The sequence below is a fragment of the Opisthocomus hoazin genome, chromosome Z (assembly GCF_030867145.1).
Source record: "Opisthocomus hoazin isolate bOpiHoa1 chromosome Z, bOpiHoa1.hap1, whole genome shotgun sequence".
Lineage (NCBI taxonomy): Eukaryota > Metazoa > Chordata > Aves > Opisthocomiformes > Opisthocomidae > Opisthocomus > Opisthocomus hoazin.
The window spans coordinates 24866365-24888199 of NC_134454.1; the positions used below are offsets into that span (position 1 = coordinate 24866365).

A 21835-nucleotide genomic window follows, 5' to 3' on the forward strand; every position below is an offset into this window, starting at 1 on the left:
TAGACAGAGAAAAGAAATTGTGTGATTAGAAGTAACTGAAACATATTTGTAATATGGACATGTTTCAAACAAAGATGTGGAACTTCCCAAATGCAAAAAAACCCAAACATAAAACATTTATGTTTCCTGCCACAAAGGCAACTTAGCACTTTTGTTTGTGTAACTTTCACAGACGCTGTAACTGACAAAAGCCATAGCAACTAGATATGAAGTGTGTAATGTATTTCTAATAGACCTCTTACAAGTGGAAAAGCCACAAAAAATTGCATGCTTACTCAACAGTTGTGCATTAGGAGATTTTTTTGTGTTGACCCAAGTCAAACTGAATGTTGTTTCATTTGAAAAAAGTGAAATACAAAGGGAAATATTTAGGCTTGGAAGAATTCTGCCTAACATTGTCACACATTTCATAGCTGTAAATGCAGGTGTTCCAAAATACAAAGATTTGGGAGAAAGATTCTCTGAGACAAGGCAAGGTCTCCCAGTTCATCAAACCTTGCCAACTGCACGTTGTAGGTTTTCTAAAATATTCTAAGAATTATCATGAATGCTGTTTGGGTCAATAACTAGAAACTTATATAGAGAGCTAACTCATGAAATGGCAGGAAAACAAACGTGAAGATGATTAAACGATACAAAAATATTATGTCCATAAAATAAGTGTCTGGCTGTAGGAAAGTTTTGCTTGTGTTCTTATTATGGTAATGTGTCTACACTAATAGCAAACACACAAATTTATCTTTTAAGTTGTAAAGTTCCAGGGATTGTGGCCTTTGGTTTTGTGTTGTGTCAAGCTGCGAACCTAGCCCCTGTAATAACTGACTCTTTTCGGCTAAACTTTGTACGACCTTGTACTTGGAACATGTTTTCAAATCCCATTTAGTCATTACAGTTGTTTAGCAGTTAATCCAAGTATATTGTTTTTTAAGTAAGGTTAGCTTCTTCTTGTCCATGCGTAACAAGGAACAAACGGTCAAGGGGACAATGATAAAAATATTAGCAAACGGATGAAAAGCAAAAAAGACAGCTATTAAAAGGCAGGGATGTGGAAAAAGTGAAGGCTACATGTTACATAGTGACTGGATAATTTAAGGGAAAAAAAAACCCTCAAAGCAAAGAAAAAGGTAAAAGTGTAAACATGTTAAGAGTTATCACAGTATGGTTATTATGGTTAAATGAACATGTTGTTACACACAAAGATAAATAATTGAAAGTGTAAGATTCACTAATATAAGATGATACAATATACAAGGAGCAATGAGCAACAGTAAATATTATAAAGGACATTCTAAGGAGAGACATGGTATTGATCAGGTAATTGTTGAATCTCCTTACATCTCCATATAACTGGACAGAGAATAGTCAGATGTGGTCTCTCACCTTTAAATGTACATTCTTAATTGCACAGATAATAATTGCAGTCATAATAAAAAACCTTTCATATAAAATTATATAAAAATAGGTATTTTGGCCTTGAGTAATAGTCTCTTCTTCTGAGAAGGGACTCTAGAGAACTCAGTGTGCTGCAAAAAACAACTTTCACAGGCAAAGCCATCACCAAAGATGCTGGAATCTTTTTGCCAGGGCCGCAGGTGGAAGGGTTGGACATGCTAATATATATTATAGTTTGCATGATGAGTAACCCCCCTTTGCTTCTCTGCTTTCACACACAGTAAGAATTTTATTTCTTGTCATAGTGGTGTATCCAGGGCAAATTTTCCGCAATCTGTGCAAAAGTGACAAAGGAGGGGAAAACACACTTCCGTGTAAAAATATGTATAATATACCTATAGCAAGATACTGACACTGGTGAAATGCAATTCAATTGGTGCTTATTTCCAGGCTAAAAAATATCCGGACCTCACGTTTCAACTTCTTTATTCATGTGTCTTGGAAAAATTCTAGTCTTTTTACGAGTGTTTTGCTTCCCACGCAGGCTACAGGAAACATGAAAAGGTTTGCTCTGGCAACATCGTTTAACCCTTTATTTCAAAACCAAGTACTCTGCATATCCTGATTTTAGATTGAGAAAACTTATGTAGCAGCACCACCCCAAATATTTCATGTACTGTGACATAAATCTACACGCCTTTCTTGGCTTTCAGTTGTGGGGTCTCAAATCCAAGTCTGGAAACAATGAATCTGAATAATTTTCCTGCGCGACAGAGAGTTTGGGTGCTTATGCATCCTAAAGCACTGCCAAGACCTACTCTAAAACCGGGTTTCTGACTCTCGTCCCGCAAACGTTAGCACCTAATTCAGAGAAAAGAAGAAAATAAACTCCAGAAAGGCACGCTAATTCTTACTGAACTAGAATTTGCTGGAGCCTCAGCACCCCACAGCAGAACACCCAGAAACACTTGCACCGCTCGTATCCAAATCTCTAGCAATCACCGCAGAGGCGTCAGAGAACTCGAGGCGTTCCTGCCGCTCGGGCAGGGGCAGAAATCCGCGGGATTCTCAGGCGTTTGCAGCACCCCGCGCCCAGCACCTCAGCCCGGCAGCAGCTGCGCCTGCATCGTGAGGGAGAAACGACGCTCAGATGCCACCCTGGGCAGGCGCTTACCCCCAGCCCGCCCTTCCGAGGCGCCGGTCCCTGCCAGCGAAGGGCCCTTCCTTCCAGCTCCCCGACGCCGCGCCCGCGCACAGGCCGCCCGTTAACGGCTGCGGAAGCCCAACGGCTGCGCGGCGCGGCACCTCAGGCACGGCGCATGCGCGGCCCTGCCGCTCGGGCGGGCGAATTCAAACCTGCCTCTCGCCCCTGCGCTTGGTCGGGGTAGTGGTTGCGCTGACGTCATTGCACCGCGTCCCTCTTCTCTGCGGTTTCCGGCGCTCGCCCGAGCGGTAAGTGGAGCTGAGAGGGGGAAAGTTTTCATTTGTATGGTTTGCAGCCCTGTTCCTCTCCTCTTTCCCTCAGGAGCGGGCGGGCGCGGACCCTCTTCTCTCTTCGCCGCCCCTGCGGAGCGGGCCAGGGGCTCTCACCGCCGCGCCGGCGATGGCTTCGGGGCGCTCGGAGGCGGCGGCGCCTCGGGTGGCAGAGCTGGAGGAAGAGCTGCGGAGTCTGGCGGAGGAGCTGAGCCGCTGCCAGGTACCTGAGAGCGGGGCTGTCCCCTCCGGGCGCGGCGGCGAGGGTCAGCCGGGAGCGGCGCGGGTGGGGTGGGGAGAGAGGCCTCGCCCGCCCGCAGCTCGGAAGCGCCGCGTCCCGCGCCGGAGTGCCGCCGGTTCGCCTCCCGGTTCCGGCGGAGCCAGGCGGCGTGGAGCGGGAGCAGAGCTCCGGGAGCAGGGCGATTCGCCTCAGCGGGGTGCAGCTCCGCGAGGTGGGTAAAGCCGGGCCCGGGCTCTGACTCTGCCTGAAGAGCAAGCCCTTGGTCTGAACGCTTCTTCTCCCCCTCCCCGCGCACGAGAAGCCACCGTTTCTTCACCTGATGGGTGGCGGCGAGAGCACTGAGGTGCTGCCTTGTGCAATTCCTGGAAAAAAAAAATAGTAAATAGAGGGGTTTCATAGAGATGTAGGTCTTGAAGGAACCTTTAGATGTCGTTTAATCTCTCTCCCGACCTTCCAGCAGGGTTAAGTATACCCAGGCCGTTCCTGAGAGGGAGGGCTTTATGAATAATTACGGTTGTACTTTTAAAAGTTCCCCTAGACTTACTTCCGTGTGACCTCCCTTTCGCAGGTACGCTTCCCTAATTTCTTCCAGCTGGTCTTTATTGCTTATGTTTAGCTACATTTCATGAAAATAACAAAATGTTGGCAATATGAGGTCTTGTCATAGAAAAATCTGCGTTAATTCACTGCTGGAAAAGTGGATTACACCAAAAGAATACGTCAAGGAGGAAGGTGACATCTAATGCTCTGGTTGCTTTCTCACCGCGTCCTGATAGCAGAAGGAGTGTTGTCTTGTGGGACACAGGCTGGTTAAATCCATGAAGGCCTGGGCTGGCACAGTCATATTTGTGAACAAAAAACGGCATCCGCATTACAGTTAATAGTGATTTGTTGCTTCAAGCAGCGTCGGTGCACCTGGCAACTGGCATTGGATTTCTGCTGTGGGCGGAATCCAGATCTCTTGCAAAAACTTGTTGCGTAGGAGATCTACGGGGAGAGGGAGCTGTCAGTAAAAATCCTGGTTAGAAGTACTGAACAATGAATGGTTTGGGGATGTCTTGGAAGTCTTGTGGAAGAAGTTTAGAAAACTCTTTATAATGATAATTTAGTTGGTTTCCTCTTCTCGATATGTAGATACATAGTATCACACAAAATTTGGTAGATGCAGAAGGAAGGCCCAACGCTCTGCTCATTTGCTAGTTGAGCATTAATTATATATTACTAAAACCTAGTAGCGTAAAATATTTTTGAATAGCATTGCAAATAATAAACTTCAAGTAAACAGTACAAATCTGAATTTCTAATCAATTTGCTAATGTAACTTGATGTGCACAAATTGTAGTTGATGTGCGGAGACAAACTCCTCAACTCACAGAGAGTTATAAAGCAGGTACGTTGTATTATGGCGCCGGGTGCAAGGGGGATCGCTCCTCCTAACTTGCACACCGAGTTACAAAGCATGCACCTATTTATTAGAAAGTTTATCTAAGTGGGCTGGATTATTACAATTAGTTCTGGGAATTCATTATCATACTCTGCCCCTCTTTAGTGCTTGCGCAATGTCATCTGGTGGTCATCTGTGGGGGTCTTCTGAATGAAGGCTCATAGTCTTCCTCACGAGGGCTCATAGTCTTCCTCACTGTGTACTTTTCACCTTTGGCCCAAAACTGCTGAGTTGTCTGTGTTGGCTGAGTTCCAAGCTGCCAAACCAGTGCCAGCTAGAGGGGAGTTTCTTACAGACAATAGGGTTCTGGTTATCAGTCCTTATCAGTCCTTGTCTCGCACCAGTCCTTGTTATCTACATTTGAGCTCACAGCAGTCCTTATTAGCAAGATTACAAAGAATAGGACCAAACTAAATGTCAGAGGTTTAATCCTCGCCTCGATATGGCTGCAAAGCTATATAACAAAATCAAACTAAAATTAAAGCAAAATTGAACTAAACGTCTATTTCCTACATCATAGTGAAGTATCTGATTGCACCTTCACATTCATTCAATTATACGTGCATTTCTGCTTGTTGCTTGATGAACCGATTCCAATCATTTAGAAGTCAGCAACCAGAAAATATTTTAAAATGTGTTTCTTTTAAGTCTCATGCATATTATCTTGCCATTTTTCTACCTTTGTCTTGTATCAGATCTGATAATTTTCTGGGAGGGAAGCAAGCGAGAAAGAACATGAAAGTAGTAGTTCCTATATTTGAAAACAGAACCCAGTCAGTGTTCTGCAGTAATCTCTCCAGCTCTAGGTAGAATCCAATACATACCATCCTTCTAACAACAGGGGATGTGTTTCTTCAGGATTTATTTCAGGTTGTTGATAAAATAAAAAGGACAGTGAATCAGTAGTCTATAAGCAGACATTATTCTCTGAAAGCACTGTTGGATAGACATCTACAGGCTTTACTACTTCACTAATCCATCAGTAAATGTAGAGAGACATGTTTAAGCATGCCTATTGTACGTAAAGAAAGGGGAAAACAGATTTCAGTAAGTAAAAGAGGTGACAACCTAGTCAATTACGCAGATTTTCTGAAGTAGGATTGATCTAAAATAGGTAACCTTTTTTGAAGTTTTGTGAAGTTACTCTGAATTCAGATTGGAACTAAAATAGGCTTTGCTAAGATTCTTCAGCTGGTTTTAAACTCAACTGATAAAATTATTCAGGGATAATTAATCCGTTTTAAGTTCATAATTCATATGAAAACTTTGTGCAAAGACAAGCTGTTTGAAAACATAAATATGTATGGACAGTGTTAATGTTGTGCCTTTCTAATTTCTTCACACTTTAAATACAAAGTTTTTACTGGCCGTCTGATTCCTGTAGTGGAATTGTATTTCATCTGCTGTGATTTCCTTAGTTTCATTTGGGTGGAGGATCTTCTTTGGTTCTTGTCTTAAGGCATCACCTAACATTTGTAGGTCTTGTTAATCAGAATCGTGGAACTGTTGAAGTTGGAAGGGACTTCCTGAGGGCATCTGTTCCACCCCACCCTACAGCAGGTTGCCCAGGACGGTGTCAGTCAGGTTTTGAGTATTTCCACAGGTGGAGACTCTGCAGCCCTTCAGGCCAACCTGTACAAGCATGTAAATACCCTCACAGTGAAGGCCTTTCAGCTTCTGTTAAGATTTTCCTTGCCTTATGTTCTGTGCTATTGAGTACGGTTATCTCTTTTGGAGACTACCTTAGCAGGCATTTTGGATAGAAATGTTATGTAAATGTCTTTAAAAAAAGACGTTAGTGAGAGTGTGTTAGCTTTCAGTCTAGCAACGGGTTAAAATTGCTTGCTTGCTTGTTTTTTTTTTTTTTCTTCTTCTAAGTGTTACATTCACAGACACGTAAACTGCACTTCCAAAACTAGACTTCTGAACTGAAAGCTAGTTTAATAGTTTAACCATATACAAGAACTGAAGGATTAGCCTGAAGTGTTTGTTTAGCTATTAGCCTTTGGGATATTTTTTTCCAGAGGAGAAAAGGCCTGTTCATCGAGTGATTGAGGCTGAAAGTTTTGATTGTTTCTAGGGAACTGTAAACAAGGTTATAGAGGTGTATATATGCAACAGTTATCTAGCACCTGAATAAAATATGCCGAGTTTCTTTTGTACTCCTCCAGACTTCCTTGGACTATTATATTCACTGTCATATAAACTGCACTTCAAAATGCAGTCTCTCCACTGGCAACTGGAGTGCATTGACGATATGGAGTCTGTTGGCTAAGTACATGGAAGCCGTCTCTGGCTAATGAAGCTCCTGAGTCTTAGTGGAAGTATTGTACATGCCAGCTTCATTCTAACCACAAGTATTCCAGGCATCTGCTTTTGGTTGTTGTCTCTTTTCTGCAACAGGACCCTGGAATAGCTGACCCTTTTTCTCGTCTGGGATGGTGGCGTATATGTTCAAACCTAGGATCTTTTTCTTCTTTTAAGTTTCTTTTGTCTTCTAAAGTAACTTTTCCCACCAAGTAAAGGTGCCTACAGAGCCAAATATGATTTTTTTAAGATTTCCTTTTGTTTCTCCTTTCCCTTCTAAAGCTGAAATTCTGCTGGTAAGTCTTGACCTTTGCAGCTTAGGTTTGCACTATTTGGTATTTTCTTTAAACTTCTAAAAATATTGTGGGAGCTTGAATCATAATTTGCAAGGTCTTGGAGAAAGGCTTGTTGAAAGCACAACGATTTTCATAGAATCATAGAATGGTAAGGGTTGGGAGGGATCTTAAAGATCATCTGGTTCCATCTCCCCTGCCATGAGCAGGGACATCTTCCACCAGATCAGGTTGCTCAGAGCTTCATCCAACCTGCCCTTGAACACTTGTCTTGTAATTCTGTGATGGAATTTGCAAAAATGAGAAAGCCAAATTAAGATTATATTCTGAAGCTCCCAAATTGTCTGCTGAGGACAACTATATAAAGCCGAGAAAGTAAAAAGTAAATCTAAAGCGTGTTTGCCTCTGTATAAAGCTGTTTTGGGAAAATGTTTGTTGTGTCTGCAGTAGAGCATTATATAATTATTTTGATAATCACTCAATAAAAGACTTTTAATGTCAATGCTTCTCCTAATTTTGCTGGATAATTACTTGAGGAATTGATTAATTTTCTTCAAAACAACGGCCAAGAAGACATGGATTTTTTTTTTTTTTCCAGTTGTTTCATTTTCGTTTGGGACTTTGTTGTTCCACTTCTGTAACTGGCTTGACATTGTTGGGAGGCAGTGGAAAGGCAGAGGTCAAATGGTAAGCTGTGACACATTTGGTCTCTGTTACTTGCTTTAACTGCTGCATGCTGTTTTAGGGTTTTATGCTACTGCCCACCACCTTAATGTCTCAAAACCCTTCCACGGAAAATCTTGAACAGCTATGTTCTTATTGTTCCTTGGATGTTTTGAGTCTGCTCGGTATTTAAAATATCTGGTGTGTGTTTTACCCCTGTTTCGTTTTCTCCCATGATTCTGTATTTTTTGGGGGCAGATGGAGGTGCTGTTTTTACAAGTGTAGTTGCTTCTGGTAAAGGAAATCAGGGTGGTTTGTTTGTTTCTATTTTTTTGTAAGAGGAATGATTGCTGTATCTCTGGAAGGTCGTTCTATGAGTGGAGTTTCTGGGCCGAGATTTTTTTTTCTTTAGCTTTCATGTACTTTCTCTTGAATCGTGTACATTTCTTTAAACCACCTGGTGACTCTGTATATTCAGAATTGATTTATGGTATATTCTGTGGTTGGTTTCTTGCAGTCTTTTTGTGGAAGCTATTTCATTTGGTGCAAAATAATGTGCATTCCTGTAGCAGAAGATATGTATTTGGTGTCCTAGCTCTCCGTCTCTTAACTGCTGAACTACAGACACTTTAATGCCCCCTATTATGTAACTAAAAAGATAGGAAAGGTTCTTTAAAGTATCCTGTGGTGGATATTTCCTCAAATTCTCTTTTTGAACAAGACAGTGTGATGCGGGGTTTTCCACATCCAGTTGAGTGTCTTGTGTTGCTGGAAATATGGAGAGTTGGAAGAAGCAAGCCCATGTCCTCTTTTTCTTTAAGCTGTTGAAGATATTCACAAGAGGAATTTAGTTTGATTAGCTTCATTTTATATTTTCCAGCCTAGGATCTCTTTCTTTATTTGCTGAAAGTGCTGTTTTGGGTTCAAACAAGTGTCCTAATAATTTACCCTTTATTAGTTTCATAAAACCGAACAGTCTTTTCATTTTATTCCTTGCAGCTTTGATTTCAAAGGTAACATGGCATCTCTCGCTGCTAAAATAAGGTGGTATTTCCTAATTGAGGACTTTCTTTCTAACTTTGTGGTTCTGCAAAAACTTAGAGTACCCTGTCTTTTTTCTGCAGCTGTATATACTGTTTTTAGGGAGCTTTTGTTAGTGTAACGTTCTTTAGCTTGTGCGCTTTTCCTGTGAATGATGGGTATAATGCCCAGTCCTTTGCGGTGTTAGGAATTTGTGGGTGTAGATAGCTATGACTAAGTAATGGGTCTCTGAAGAGCACTACTATTGAGAACTCTTGTTTTGGTTTGGCCTGGTTAAATGCCAGGTGCCCACCAAAACTGCTCGATCACTCCCCCTCCTCAGCTGGACAAGGTAGAGGGGAAATACAATGAAAGGGTTGAGACCAGGACAGGAAGGTATCACTCACCAGTTGCTGTCACAGACAAAACAGACTGAACTTGGGGAGAAAAGTGAGTTTAATTCATCACCAATCAAATCAGAGTAAGATAGGGAGAAAATGAATCCAGGTCTTAAAACACCTTCCTCCCACTCCTCCCTTCTTCCTGGGCTCAGCTTCACTCCCGTTTCTCTCCCTCCTCCACCTGAGCAGCAGGGGGATGGGTAACGGGGATTATGGTCAGTTCATCAGATGTCTCTGCTGCTCCTTGTCCCTCGGCAAAGGACTCCATTTCATATTTGAAACAAAAACAACCCACAAACATATTTTTGCACTTGTTATGGTAGTTACCTATTCAAAGTATGTCTGTCTGCGAATACTTCAAATTACCTTCAGCATGTGAGTGGGAATCTACAATGTGTTATAGAGATCAGAGTCGTAGAACGATTTGGGTTGGAAGGGACCTTTAAAGATCACCTAGTCCAACCTCCCTGCCATGCGCAGGGACATCTTTCAGTAGATCAGATTGCTCAAAGACCCGTTCAACCTTGCTTTGAACACTTCCAGTGATGGGGCATTCACAAGCCTGTTCCAGTGTCCCACCACCCTTGTGGTGAAAAATGTCTTGCTTATGTCCAATGTAAATTTACCCTCTTTCAGTTTAAAACTGTTGCCTCTTCTCCTATCACTGCAGGCCTTGGTAAAAGGTCTCTTTCATATAAGCCCCTTTTAAATACTGGAAGGCTTTATTAAGGTCTCCTGGAGCCTTCTATTCTCGAGGCTGAACAACCCCAGCTCTCTCAGCCTTTCTTCACAGCAGAGGTGTACCAGCCCTCTGTTTTTGTGGCCTCCTCTGGATGTGCGTTGACAGGGCCGTGTCTTTCTGTGCTGGGCTTCCTTGAGGTGGACGCGGTACTTCAGATAGGGTCTCATGAGAGCATAGTAGAGAGGGAGAACTGTCTGGCCTGCTGGCCATGTTTCTTTTGATGCAGCCCAGGATACAGTTGGCTTTCTGGGCAGCAAGTGCGCGTTGCCGGCTTATGTCCAGTTATTCATCCACAAAGTCCTTCTCCTCAGGGCTGCTCTTAATCCCTTCCTCCCCAGCCTGTCAAACTTTCTGAGGGTGCATTCACTCAGTACCACTGTCTATGTCATTTATGAAGGTATGAAACAGTATTGGTCCAGTATGGACCCTGGAGGGACACCACTCACGACTGGTTTCCATTTACATTGAGCTGTTAACTGTGATTCTCTGGATGCGGTCATCCAGCCAATTTCTTATCCATCTAACAGTCCATCCATCAAAGTGGCAAGAATGTTGTGGGACTCTGTATCAAAGGCTTTACAGAAGTCTAGGCAGATGACATCCATAGCTCTTCACTTGTCCACGGATGCAGTCGCTCCATTGTATAATGCCATTAAATTGCCCTTGGTGGGCCCGTGTTATCTGTCTCTAATCATAGAATGGTAAGGGTTGAAGGGACCTTAAAGATCATCTGGTTCCAGCCCCCCTGCCATGAGCAGGGACGTCTTCCACTAGACCAGGTTGCTCAGAGCTCCATCCAACCTGGTCTTGAATACTTTCACGGAGGCGCTATCCACAGCTTCTCTGGGCAACCTGTGTCAGTGTTTCACCACCCTCATGGTGAACAATTTCTTCCTAATATCTAATCTAAATCTGCCCTCTTTTAGTTTACAGCCATTCCCCCTTGTCCTATCACTACACACCTTTGTGAAAAGCCCCTCTCCATCCTTCCTGTAGGCCCCCTTCAGGTACTGGAAGGCTGCTAGAAGGTCACCCCGGAGCCTTCTCTTCTCCAGGCTGAACAGCCCCAATTCTCTTAGGCTCTCCTTGTAGGAGAGGTACTCCAGCCCTCGGATCATCTTCATGGCCCTCCTCTGGAGACCTGCTCCAACACATCCATGTGCTTCTTATGTTGGGGGCTCCAGAGCTGGATGCAGGACTCCAGGTGGGGTCTCACAAGAGCGGAGTAAAGGGGCAGAATCACCTTCCTTCACCTGCTGGCCACACTTCTCTTTATGCAGCCCAGGATACAGTTGGCTTTCTGGTCTGCAAGCGCACATTGCTGGCTCATGTTGAGCTTCTCACCCACCAGTACCCTCAAGTCCTTCTCCTCAGGGCTGCTCTCGAGCCACTCTCTGCCCAGCCTGTACTTGTGTTTGGGATTGCCCCAACCCACGTGCAGGACCTTGCACTTGGCCTGGTGGAACTTCGTGTGGTTCACCCAGGCCCACCTCTCCAGCCTGTCAAGGTCCCTCTGAATGGCATCCCTTCCCTCCAGCACGTCAAAACCACACAGCTTGACACCATCGGCAAACTTCCTGAGGGTGCACTCAGTCCCAGTGAGTGTATTGGAGGCTGAAGTGAGCCTCACTGGGCAGGAGTGGCAGAAGCATCCCATTGTAATTGGCCCCGAGGCTCCATGCATCCTTGGCATAGACTATCTTAGGAGAGGGTATTTCAAGGACCCAAAGGGGTATCGGTGGGCTTTTGGCATAGCTGCTTTGGAGACCGAAGAAACTAAACAGCTGTCCATTTTGCCTGGTCTCTCGGAGGATCCTTCCGTTGTGGGGTTGCTGAGGGTTGAAGAACAACAGGTGCCAATCGCGACCACAACGGTGCACCGGCGACAGTATCGTACCAACCGAGACTCCCTTCTCCCCATTCATCAGCTGATCCGCCAGCTGGAGAGTCAAGGAGTGATCAGTAAAACTCGCTCACCCTTTAATAGTCCCATATGGCCAGTGAGAAAATCTACTGGAGAGTGGAGACTGACAATAGACTACCGTGGCCTGAATGAAGTCACACCACCGCTGAGTGCTGCCGTGCCAGACATGCTAGAACTTCAATATCAGCTGGAGTCAAAGGCAGCCAAGTGGTACGCTACAATTGACATCGCGAATGCATTCTTCTCCATCCCTTTGGCAGCAGAGTGCAGGCCACAGTTTGCTTTCACCTGGAGCGGCATCCAGTACACCTGGAACTGACTGCCCCAGGGGTGGAAACACAGTCCCACCATTTGCCATGGACTAATCCAGACTGCACTGGAAAAGAGTGAAGCTCCAGAACATCTGCAGTACATCGATGACATCATTGTATGGGGTGACACAGCGGAGGAAGTTTTTGAGAAGGGGTAGAAAGTAGTTCAGATCCTTCTGAAAGCCGGTTTCGCCATTAAGCGAAGTAAAGTCAAGGGACCTGCGCAAGAGATCCAGTTTTTGGGAATAAAATGGCAGGATGGGCGCTGTCAAATCCCAATGGATGTCATCAACAAAATAGCAGCTATGTCCAGCAAAAAGGAAGCCCAAGCCTTCCTGGGTGTTGTGGGTTTTTGGAGGATGCACATCCCAAATTACAGCCAGATTGTGAGTCCTCTGTACCACGTGACCCGGAAGAAGAATGATTTTGAATGGGGCCCTAAGAAACGACAGGCATTTGAACAGATTAAACGGGAGATAGTTCATGCTGTAGCCCTTGGTCCAGTCTGGTTAGGGCAAGATGTTAAAAACGTGCTCTACACCGCAGCCGGGGAGAATGGCCCAACCTGGAGTCTCTGGCAGAAAGCACCAGGGGAGACTCGAGGTCGACCCCTGGGGTTTTGGAGCCGGGGATACAAAGGATCCGAGGCCCGCTATACTCCCACTGAAAAAGAGATTCTGGCAGCATATGAAGGCGTTCGAGCTGCTTCAGAAGTGGTGGGCACTGAAGCACAGCTCCTCCTAGCACCACGATTCCTGGTCCTGGGCAAAGAGAGGGTCACAGAATCACAGAATGGTCGGGGTTGGAAGGGACCTCTCTGGGTCATGTAGTCCAACCCCCCTGCTGAAGCAGGGTCACCTACAGCAGGCTGCACAGGACCTTGTCCAGGCAGGTCTTGAATATCTCCAGAGAAGGAGACTCCACCACCTCCCTGGGCAGCCTGTTCCAGTGCTCCGTCACCCTCAGAGGGAAGAAGTTCTTCCTCATGTTCAGAGGGAACTTCCTCTGCTTCAATTTGTGCCCATTGCCCCTTGTCCTGTCGCTGGGCACCACTGAAAAGAGCTTGGCCCCATCCTCCTGACACCCACCCTTCAGATATTTATAAGCATTTATTAGGTCCCCTCGCAGCCTTCTCTTCTTCAGGCTGAACAAGCCCAGCTCCCTCAGCCTCTCCTTGTAGGAGAGATGTTCCAGTCCCCTCACCATCCTTGTAGCCCTCCGCTGGACTCTCTCCAGTAGCTCCTCATCTTTCTTGAACTGGGGAGCCCAGAACTGGACAGAGTACTGCAGATGAGGCCTCACCAGGGCAGTGTAAAGGGGAAGGAGAACCTCCCTCGACCTGCTGACCACACTCTTCTTGATGCACCCCAGGATCCCATTGGCCTTCTTGGCAGCCAGGGCACACTGCTGGCTCATGGTTAACCTGTCTTCCACCAGGACACCCAGGTCCCTCTCCGCAGAGCTGCTCTCCAGCAGGTCCACCCCAAGCCTGTACTGATGCCTGGGGTTGTTCCTCCCCAGGTGCAGCACCCTGCATTTGCCCTTGTTGAACCTCATCAGGTTCCTCTCTGCCCAGCTTTCCAGCCTATCCAGGTCACGCTGAATGGCAGTGCAGCCTTCCGGTGTGTCTACCACACCTCCCAGTTTGGTGTCATCAGCAAACTTGCTGAGGGTACATTCTAACTCTTCATCCAGGTCGTTGATGAAGAAGTTAAACAAGACTGGGCCCAGTACTGACCCCTGGGTGACACCACTTGTTACCAGCCTCCAACTAGACTCAGCGCCGCTGATGACAACCCTCTGAGTTCGGCCATTCAGCCAGTTCTCAATCCACCTCACCGACCACTCATCCAGCCCACACTTCCTGAGCTTCCCTAGGAGGATATTATGGGAGACTGTGTCGAAAGCCTTGCTGAAGTCTAAGTAGACAACATCCACGGCTCTCCCTTCATGTACCCAGCCAGTCATGTCATCATAGAAAGCTATCAGATTGGTCAGGTATGATTTCCCCTTGGTGAATCCATGCTGACTACTCCTGATAACCTTCTTTTCTTCCACTTGCTCGATCATGGCCTCCAGGATAAGCTGCTCCATCACCTTTCCCGGGATGGAGATGAGGCTGACCGGCCTGTAGTTCCCTGGGTCCTCCTTCTTGCCCTTTTTGAAGATTGGAGTGACATTGGGTCCCCTCTGCGCATCATGCCACCGATGCGACGTGGAGTAAGTGGGTCGCGCTGATCACCCAGCGCGCCCGAATGGGAAACCCCAGTCGCCCAGGAATTCTCGAGGAAATCATGGACTGGCCAGAAGGCAAAGATTTTGGAGCATCGCCAGAGGAGGAGGTGACACATGCTGAAGAGGCCCCACTGTATAACAAGAGAGAATACCTCTTATTTAGGAATATAATACATGTCTGGAAATCATGAAGAAACACTGGCACAGCAGGATCAGGAGGGTGTGCGCTGGCAGCACACGACAGTGTGAGTTTAGAAGTCTTATGAGACATCAGGAAGCAAGCCTGTCACTTCTTTGTTAAGTTGTCTATGTCAGCTTGATTAAAGACTGCAGTTCTTTAGTGAGATGTACACTAGATGTTAGGGGAGTCCAAAACAATCCATATTAAAAAATTTTTTGTAGATGTTTCAATGCTTATACTAGCCATTTTTGTTTCTCTATTCTGTGTAGTATTTTGCATTTCCATACGAATTCTTCCAGCCTGACAGTCATGCATATTTCACTTTGTACTGAAATATTCACTTCATAATACAGAAAGTTATCAGTATCTAATTGTTAGAGAGTTTGTACTAAAAAAATTACCAATGGCTTCCTCTGTCCATTCAGCAGTTTCATTTTCCCTTTTTGGGGGTATCTACTGATTAAAAAACTAATGTAAGAGTACGTACCCTGTTCTTTTCTATCAGTAGAAAAAGGGGACAGGGAAATGGGAAGAGGTTGGTTAGTTGGGGTTTGCTCTTTGGTTGTTTTTTTGTTCTCTTCCAGATTTCAGAAGATAGCATCTACCTAATTAGTAAATCATTTTTTAATGTTATAAAAATTTAAGGTATGATATGAACACTACTAATAGTTTATATGCTTTGAGGTAAAAACAGTGAAGCATCAAAAAGAGTACTAATTTCAGACTGTAGGTAACTGAGATGCTTGATGTATGAATTTACACTGAAGGAGGAGGTTTTTCAGTTTGTTCTCAACACAGTGCATGATAGACATGTCCACAAAAATTAACCCCTCCCGTAAATTTAATACCCAAACTGTCATGGCTGTATAGTTCCTGTGAACAAAATAAAGAGAGATACTGCTTGTGTTTTTGGCACTTCTCTCACTGCTAATTTAAAAGGTTTTCCTATAGCTATTCAGTATCATTACTTTAAAAGAAAGCCAGCTAATTCTTCTTGATAAAGCAGTGTAAAAATACTCAGAACTTTATATGTTTAGATCACTTTTAAGTTTCCGTTAGACAAATAACTATATACAATATGGATACAATTTTACATACTTTGGATATCAAATGTCCAGAGCAGTGTTTATGCTTGGATTTGTCTTCCAAAAGGAAAGTAAATTGTTTTAATCTAAACCACAACATTTATCGTTCCCTGCTTGTAATCCAGAGGGATTCTGTGTTTTGCGATTTACACTAATGTTTAATAAATTTATGACTTCACTTGCAAGCAAATATTTGTGCTGTAGCTAGTCATGCCATATAACTTGTCAGTGGCTCATCTTATGGTTGTCCCTGCTTCTGAGCTTGCTGCTGTTAAAAACCAGTAACAAAAAATCCAGTTTGCTTTGCTGTGCAGTTCGCTCAGGGCCTAAGGTACTCTTCATTTCTGTATGTCTTTCAGTATGGTGGTGAACTACATTTACTTTCACTGTAGGCTGAGGGCAAATACCACTTTTCAGGGGATACGCAGTGTGCTCTGTTTTTTCTTGCGTAATTCTTTAGTTCTGGCATGCAAACTTGATCACAGGATGAGTGTCTTTATCTGACATTAGATGTATTGTGAATAATCTTAGTTTTAATGAGTAATTTTCACTACCTTTCAAATGACATCTGTATACTGTCTTGTGTGTATAAGTTCTCAGCTGTTCAAGGTACACTCTCGCTGATGTCTTGAGCTGTTAACATACACTTGAGTAGGCTGAATGTTCCTTGGGTATGCTGAAGATTGATACATCCCAGGCCTTGACAGCTGCAGTGTTTTTCTGTGCCAACTTCAGACAGTCTGAGCAGCACTTTCTCAAAAGAAATTGTTTGGCTCCTAAGACCATTCAGGGAACAGCCTTACCAAGACCATTAATTGTGCCAAGAGCTTAAACAGGCTGTTTAAACTTCTTTTGATCCTAAAATTGTAATAATTTCTGGCTAAACTGATTCTGTTATACAAAATGCTTAATTACATATAGATTTAAATGAAACAATTATAGCTATTAAAATGTTTGGCATGTTAAAGAGAAGTAAGTCACATCTTACAGTAACTTCCCATTCATTGACTAATGTTTTACTAATGTTTTACTGCCATAATGAGAAATTTTGTACATTTCTGTGTAAACGTTATGTAATAAAGTTCACAGGTTTTTAACTGCAGATGATTTTTTTTTTTTTTAATTTGAAGATGCTGTTAAATAATTTGTGTCCTTATTCTTTTGGCAGAAAGGCCAGTTAGGCAGGATGCTGCTTTGTTGTATGTACATTTGCAGAAATACAAATATGCAGTGAAAAGCATTTGTTGATTTAGATTAGAATATCTGTTGATACAATTACAGCATTATTTCATAGTTCTGTGTGTACTTATTCATAGGTTGCAGTAGTAAGTTTAAATACCAGTTCCTGGCATCATCAAAAATAAACAGCATTTATTGAAATGGTGTTGTTTTGCAGGTCTGGAAATGCCAGTGGTTTTTTTCACTTTTTTCCATATGACTTGGGAAGGTTTTTGTTTGTTTGTGTTTTGTGCGAGGTTTTTTTGTTTGTGTGTGGTGAGTTTTTTTTTTGGTTTTAATGGATACTACTTAGCCCATTCTGTTTAGCTGGGTATTTTTTTTTTTTTTTCAAGTTTTAGTGCTTACTGTTCACATTCAATATTCCTTACTGCAACCATTTTTCTTTGTAAGTTAGGCTGGCTTTTTTATTGCTAGCTCATCTACCGTTCTTTCAGCACAGACAGAAACGTTGCAAAACTCAGTTATGTAAGGAGTGGCAATTACATTAGTACAATTTGGAGTTGATTTTACTCTTCTTTGGACAACTTCAAAAGTAGTCTGTTTGTGAAATATAGGTGCTTTGAGATTAATGTGAACTGTTTATTCAGTTAAAAGAGATCTTTTGTGCCTGAGTATCTGTGTTCTCATTAGGAAGATAACATTAGTTGAAACTTCATATTTTATTGCTATTAAAAGGTTGATTTCTGAGAGGCTTGGCAAATTTTGGGTAGAAACTAGGTTGTCAGTGACTCAGTACATGTTGGATACTCAGCAAAAACCACGGGAGTGATGTGAGCATTTCCCTCTTGTTGTATTGTTCATATATGTATCTGGTATATACTTGTTCACCATAAACAATTCAGTATAGGTTATTGTAGTTTTCCCTTTTTTTTTGCCTTTTTGTGTAGGGAAGGAATGCTGTACTTAGAAGTATGTGTCTGAAAGTTGAGCACTATCCTCTTCCCTTGTGATGCCTTGTGCTATTCCCCAGCTGTGACCTGTAGTGTGTAGGAACCTGCAGGATAGGGCAACAGGCAACTGCCACTGCCTGTAGTGAGTCTCGTGATACTTGATGGCGTTTTTTGGAGTCATGCGGAACCCCAAGTGTCTCAACTCTTCTAACGAATAAATAAACAGGAAACTCAACAGCTACTTCTGTCCGTCTTCTATGCAGGACAGTAAAGGCAAAAGCTAAGGAAGCCTGATGGAAAGGAAATCTAAATCTTTAAAAAAGCAAGCAAAACTGAAGTAAACAAAGCTCGTGATCTCATAAAGCAGCATCAGAAATTTCAATTGTTTGTTTGACTCAAGTTTTTTGGGTGTTTACAGGTGGAATATTGTTGGCAGTTTTTTATATTTGGACTTTTGTGGGCTCTAGTGACTTCGTAGCCCTTAGACTAATCTGTTAGAGATTTTAAGTAGTTCAGTGTAAAAAGACACAGTGAATTGTGTATCCAAGATATGGAAAATATTCAAACACTATTATAAGTTCAGTTGCTGATTAACTGAGAGATTTGAATTAAAATTATTTTAAAATTAGAGTGAGATGTAGTTTATTAGCTATAGAGGCTTATTCCTCCATTATGGTTCAAAGATTTCCGTATACTCAAAGTGGTGGTGTCATTTAGAGCACAAGAACTGCTGACTCACTGTCCTTCTAAATAACTGAAAACAAATCACATTTCCATTGCTACTACTTAGTGAGTTTTTGTTTGGCTTTGTGTTTTTTCTTTGTTGGGCTCCCACCATAAATACAAGATACTTTTATATGTTAAAAAGTACTCAAAATCCTTGTTCTGTATAGATCCTGATGCTTTTTGGAAACCTGCAGCAGGTTTTCCAAATCTGAAAAATGTTTTTGTTTTTCATTCTGTTTCTGCCTGAGGAGCAGCAATAGGTAATGCATGGTTCACAGTGCACACACTTTGTGACTTTTCAGGTGGCATGGTAAGCCATTTTCAGGAGGTGGTAGGTTTTTTTAAGGACACCTGAAAAAGTGCACACTTTTTCTAGTCTTTCAGACTAGATACATAGAAATCAAGGATGTTAAGTGGCATAAGGTAATAGCATACAATGAGAGGTGGTACCTTTTTCTTTTTTTTTTTTTAAAAAAAAAGGGATGGATAGCTGTCATTTTGGACTGAACTGAGTAACCTAATAAATAATGATGCTCAATGTTTGTCTTCTAACTTAATTTCTAGCTGAAAATTAGCTTATTTTTAGCAGTTCTACTGAATGAAGAGTTGGATACTAATGTGAAGTCATTTGAGTTCTTATTTATATGATATATGGCTTAGTTTTGGTGTTACCTTCTTCAGAAAGTGAATGGCTTCATACACTGTAGTGCACCATAATCCAGTTAGTTACTGTCTGTCTGCTTGCACACAGTAGCATCAGTTTTGGTTTTGAGAAGAGTTCTTAAAACTTTTAAGCCGATTTGGTTAGAGAAAGATGATATTTCTTCAAGGGCTTTTAAAGAACAGTTGGTGCCCCATTTCTTCCTACACAGAGTTTTACTGTTAATTGTTTGGTTTTGTTTGGAAATATCAGGAGTGAAGTCTCATGGTCAAGACTTTGAAAGTGGCGTACATCCTACAAAAGCAGTTAGATGAAAGTTTGTTAAATGCATTGATTCAATATATTTGGCTGTTGTGGTATTAATCTTGATAAAATGGTTTAGACTCAATACGCTGGTGAATCTTGATACAAATCTGGTAGCTTTAGAGAGAACTTTTTGTTTTATACTGAAGACAGTTGTGGTCTTGTTCTGAAGAATGAGAAACATTAAGATGGAGTCATTGTTGCACACTGGAACTGATATTGCTTGTAAAGTTCAAGCGCTTCCTAGAAGGCAAAACTGATCAGGAGCAAATGAAAAGAAAAAATAGAAAAAAAAACCCAAACAAACCAAAACCGAAACAATTTCTGCTCCTGAGATTGACTCTAATCATACAGTATGTGGTCTTTGTTGACTCTTGTGACGCCTGCCAAACTTGTAGTTCTGTTGAGCTGTTCTGTGTCTCAGATGATTGTTGCTTGTAGCTGTTTCAAGTCATGGGCTCACAGTGCGGTGACCAGAGGTGCAATCAGTTCTTGCTCATAAAAAAAGAGAAATCGGGGAAAGAAGAAATTAAGTGGGAAACCTCTGAAGAAACCGAACAGTGCCAGTGCAGGTGAAGGTAGGACCTCAAGTCTTCTGTTTCACTTGATAAATACGATTAGAATAGTTGTGCAGAGATGAAATACTGTTATTTAAGCGTTTTTAATGAGGTTCTGGTTAACTAATGATACCAGCGACATCTTAGTACTTTGTCAGGTTCCAGAAGCTTGGGAGAAGAAGGAAGCAGGGAAATGGATAGCTGTAATAGTGTTGTTTTTTCTTTTAGGGCTTGTATTGTCCTCATGCAAATTCTATTTAACATTCAAAAACTAGTAAAAGGTAGTCTAATCTGCACTCCTGTGATTTCTACCTGTTGAATAGACCCTAGCTGCCAATATGATTGCTTTGGCTTATTAATTTCTAATTTTGTGGTATGCTGTTTTTAGTGGGTTTGGTCCTAGTCCAGTCTGTGGTTTAAGTACATATACTTTCTTATTGTTCTCCTCGTCTTCATCTTTTGGTGATTTCTGTGCCCCCACCCCCACAACATTTTTAATATAATTAACATATTATGGTTTTAGTTTGTAACATAGCTACATCAATACTGGTACTTCCAGTAAGAAAACTGTATTGGAATAAAAATAGCCCAGTGCAAAAATAACAACTTACTTGTAGCACAGCATATAAATCTGGAAATGGCTTTAGCTGACGTCTAGTTTTTACAAGCTTTCTTAAGTGTAAAGAACGCTGTTTTCTTGCTCTCACTTGAGAATTTTTTCAGAAGCTTTTATATGATGCAGGTTAGGTGAGTGTGTGTTGGAAGACTGATTTACTGTCTGTTTTGAAATAAAATCTAAGAGCTGCATATGGTAAAACTTAATGTTGAAGCATGTATTCCAGGCTTGGTGTGTATTAACAGAAATTGTGTCCTGCTGCTAGAAGTACCAGTAATTCATATAGGTAAAGGCAGCCTTATTTGAATAACATCAGTTTCTGCTGCCTTATGTCACCTACCTTGTGTACTCTTTTATTGTTGATTGTAGGTCTTTCTCTTCCTTCAAATTTCTGTGTGGTTAGAACTTTGTTTATTCAAGAGAACTATTTGCCGTATTTTTTTATTCAGGGGACAGTGAATAACTTGTAGGGAATTCTCACTAGAATAGAGTGGTTTTTTTGTAATTGTCTTTTGCATATGCATAGTATAACTGGAGCATCTGTCCTGTGAGGAAAGGCTGAGGGAGCTGGGCTTGTTCAGCCTGAATAAGAGAAGGCTGAGAGGGGACCTTATAAATGCCTATAGATACCTGAAGGGTGGGTGTCAGGAGGATGGGGCCAGACTCTTTTCAGTGGTGCCCAGCGACAGGACAAGGGGCAACGGGCACAAACTGAAGCTTAGGAAGTTCCGTCTGAACTGATTCGTCTATAAAAGGCGTAGCATGTATTTAATGTATTTTTTCTTTTTTCCCGATTTCTAAGGCTGATAAAGAATTTGTGTGGTCTCTGTGGAAACGTCTCCAAGTGTCAAGTCCAGATCTTACTCAAGCTGTAAGCTTAGTTGTGGAAAGGTGAGTTTAAAGATTTAACATGATACTAAAACCAAAAACAAAGAAAAAATCTCTGCTGATACCGTATTCTTTATCTTTTTATTTGATAACTATGTAGGATTTTAAGAATGTGTTACAAAAATTTCATTGGTAAATTTTGTCGAATACCTAGAATGTGTTGCAAGTTTCCTTTTTTTGTGTCAATTGAGTTATACTTCAATATCTGTTTTCACTGAGGTTGCTCTGCTCCAGCTGAATTCC

The 21835-nt window shown here is 42.4% G+C and overlaps 1 protein-coding gene and 1 long non-coding RNA gene across 9 annotated transcripts in view; one reads left to right on the forward strand and one right to left on the reverse strand.

Moving 5' to 3' along the window:
- Positions 1-2720, reverse strand: part of LOC142358813 (uncharacterized) — a 37194-nt gene extending 34474 nt beyond the window's left edge. For all 4 annotated transcript variants that reach the window (XR_012761866.1, XR_012761864.1, XR_012761867.1 and 1 more), the window contains exon 1: positions 2567-2720. This is a non-coding gene — a long non-coding RNA (uncharacterized LOC142358813). The remainder of the gene's footprint in view (positions 1-2566) is intronic.
- Positions 2721-2814: 94 nt separating this feature from the next.
- CNTLN (centlein) overlaps positions 2815-21835 on the forward strand; it is a 217891-nt gene continuing 198870 nt past the window's right edge. For all 5 annotated transcript variants that reach the window (XM_075410639.1, XM_075410640.1, XM_075410643.1 and 2 more), the window contains exons 1-3: positions 2815-2844; positions 2918-3088; positions 21507-21595. In XM_075410639.1, the coding sequence (XP_075266754.1) occupies positions 2996-3088; positions 21507-21595 (182 nt within the window). In that variant the 5' untranslated portion in view covers positions 2815-2844; positions 2918-2995. The remainder of the gene's footprint in view (positions 2845-2917; positions 3089-21506; positions 21596-21835) is intronic.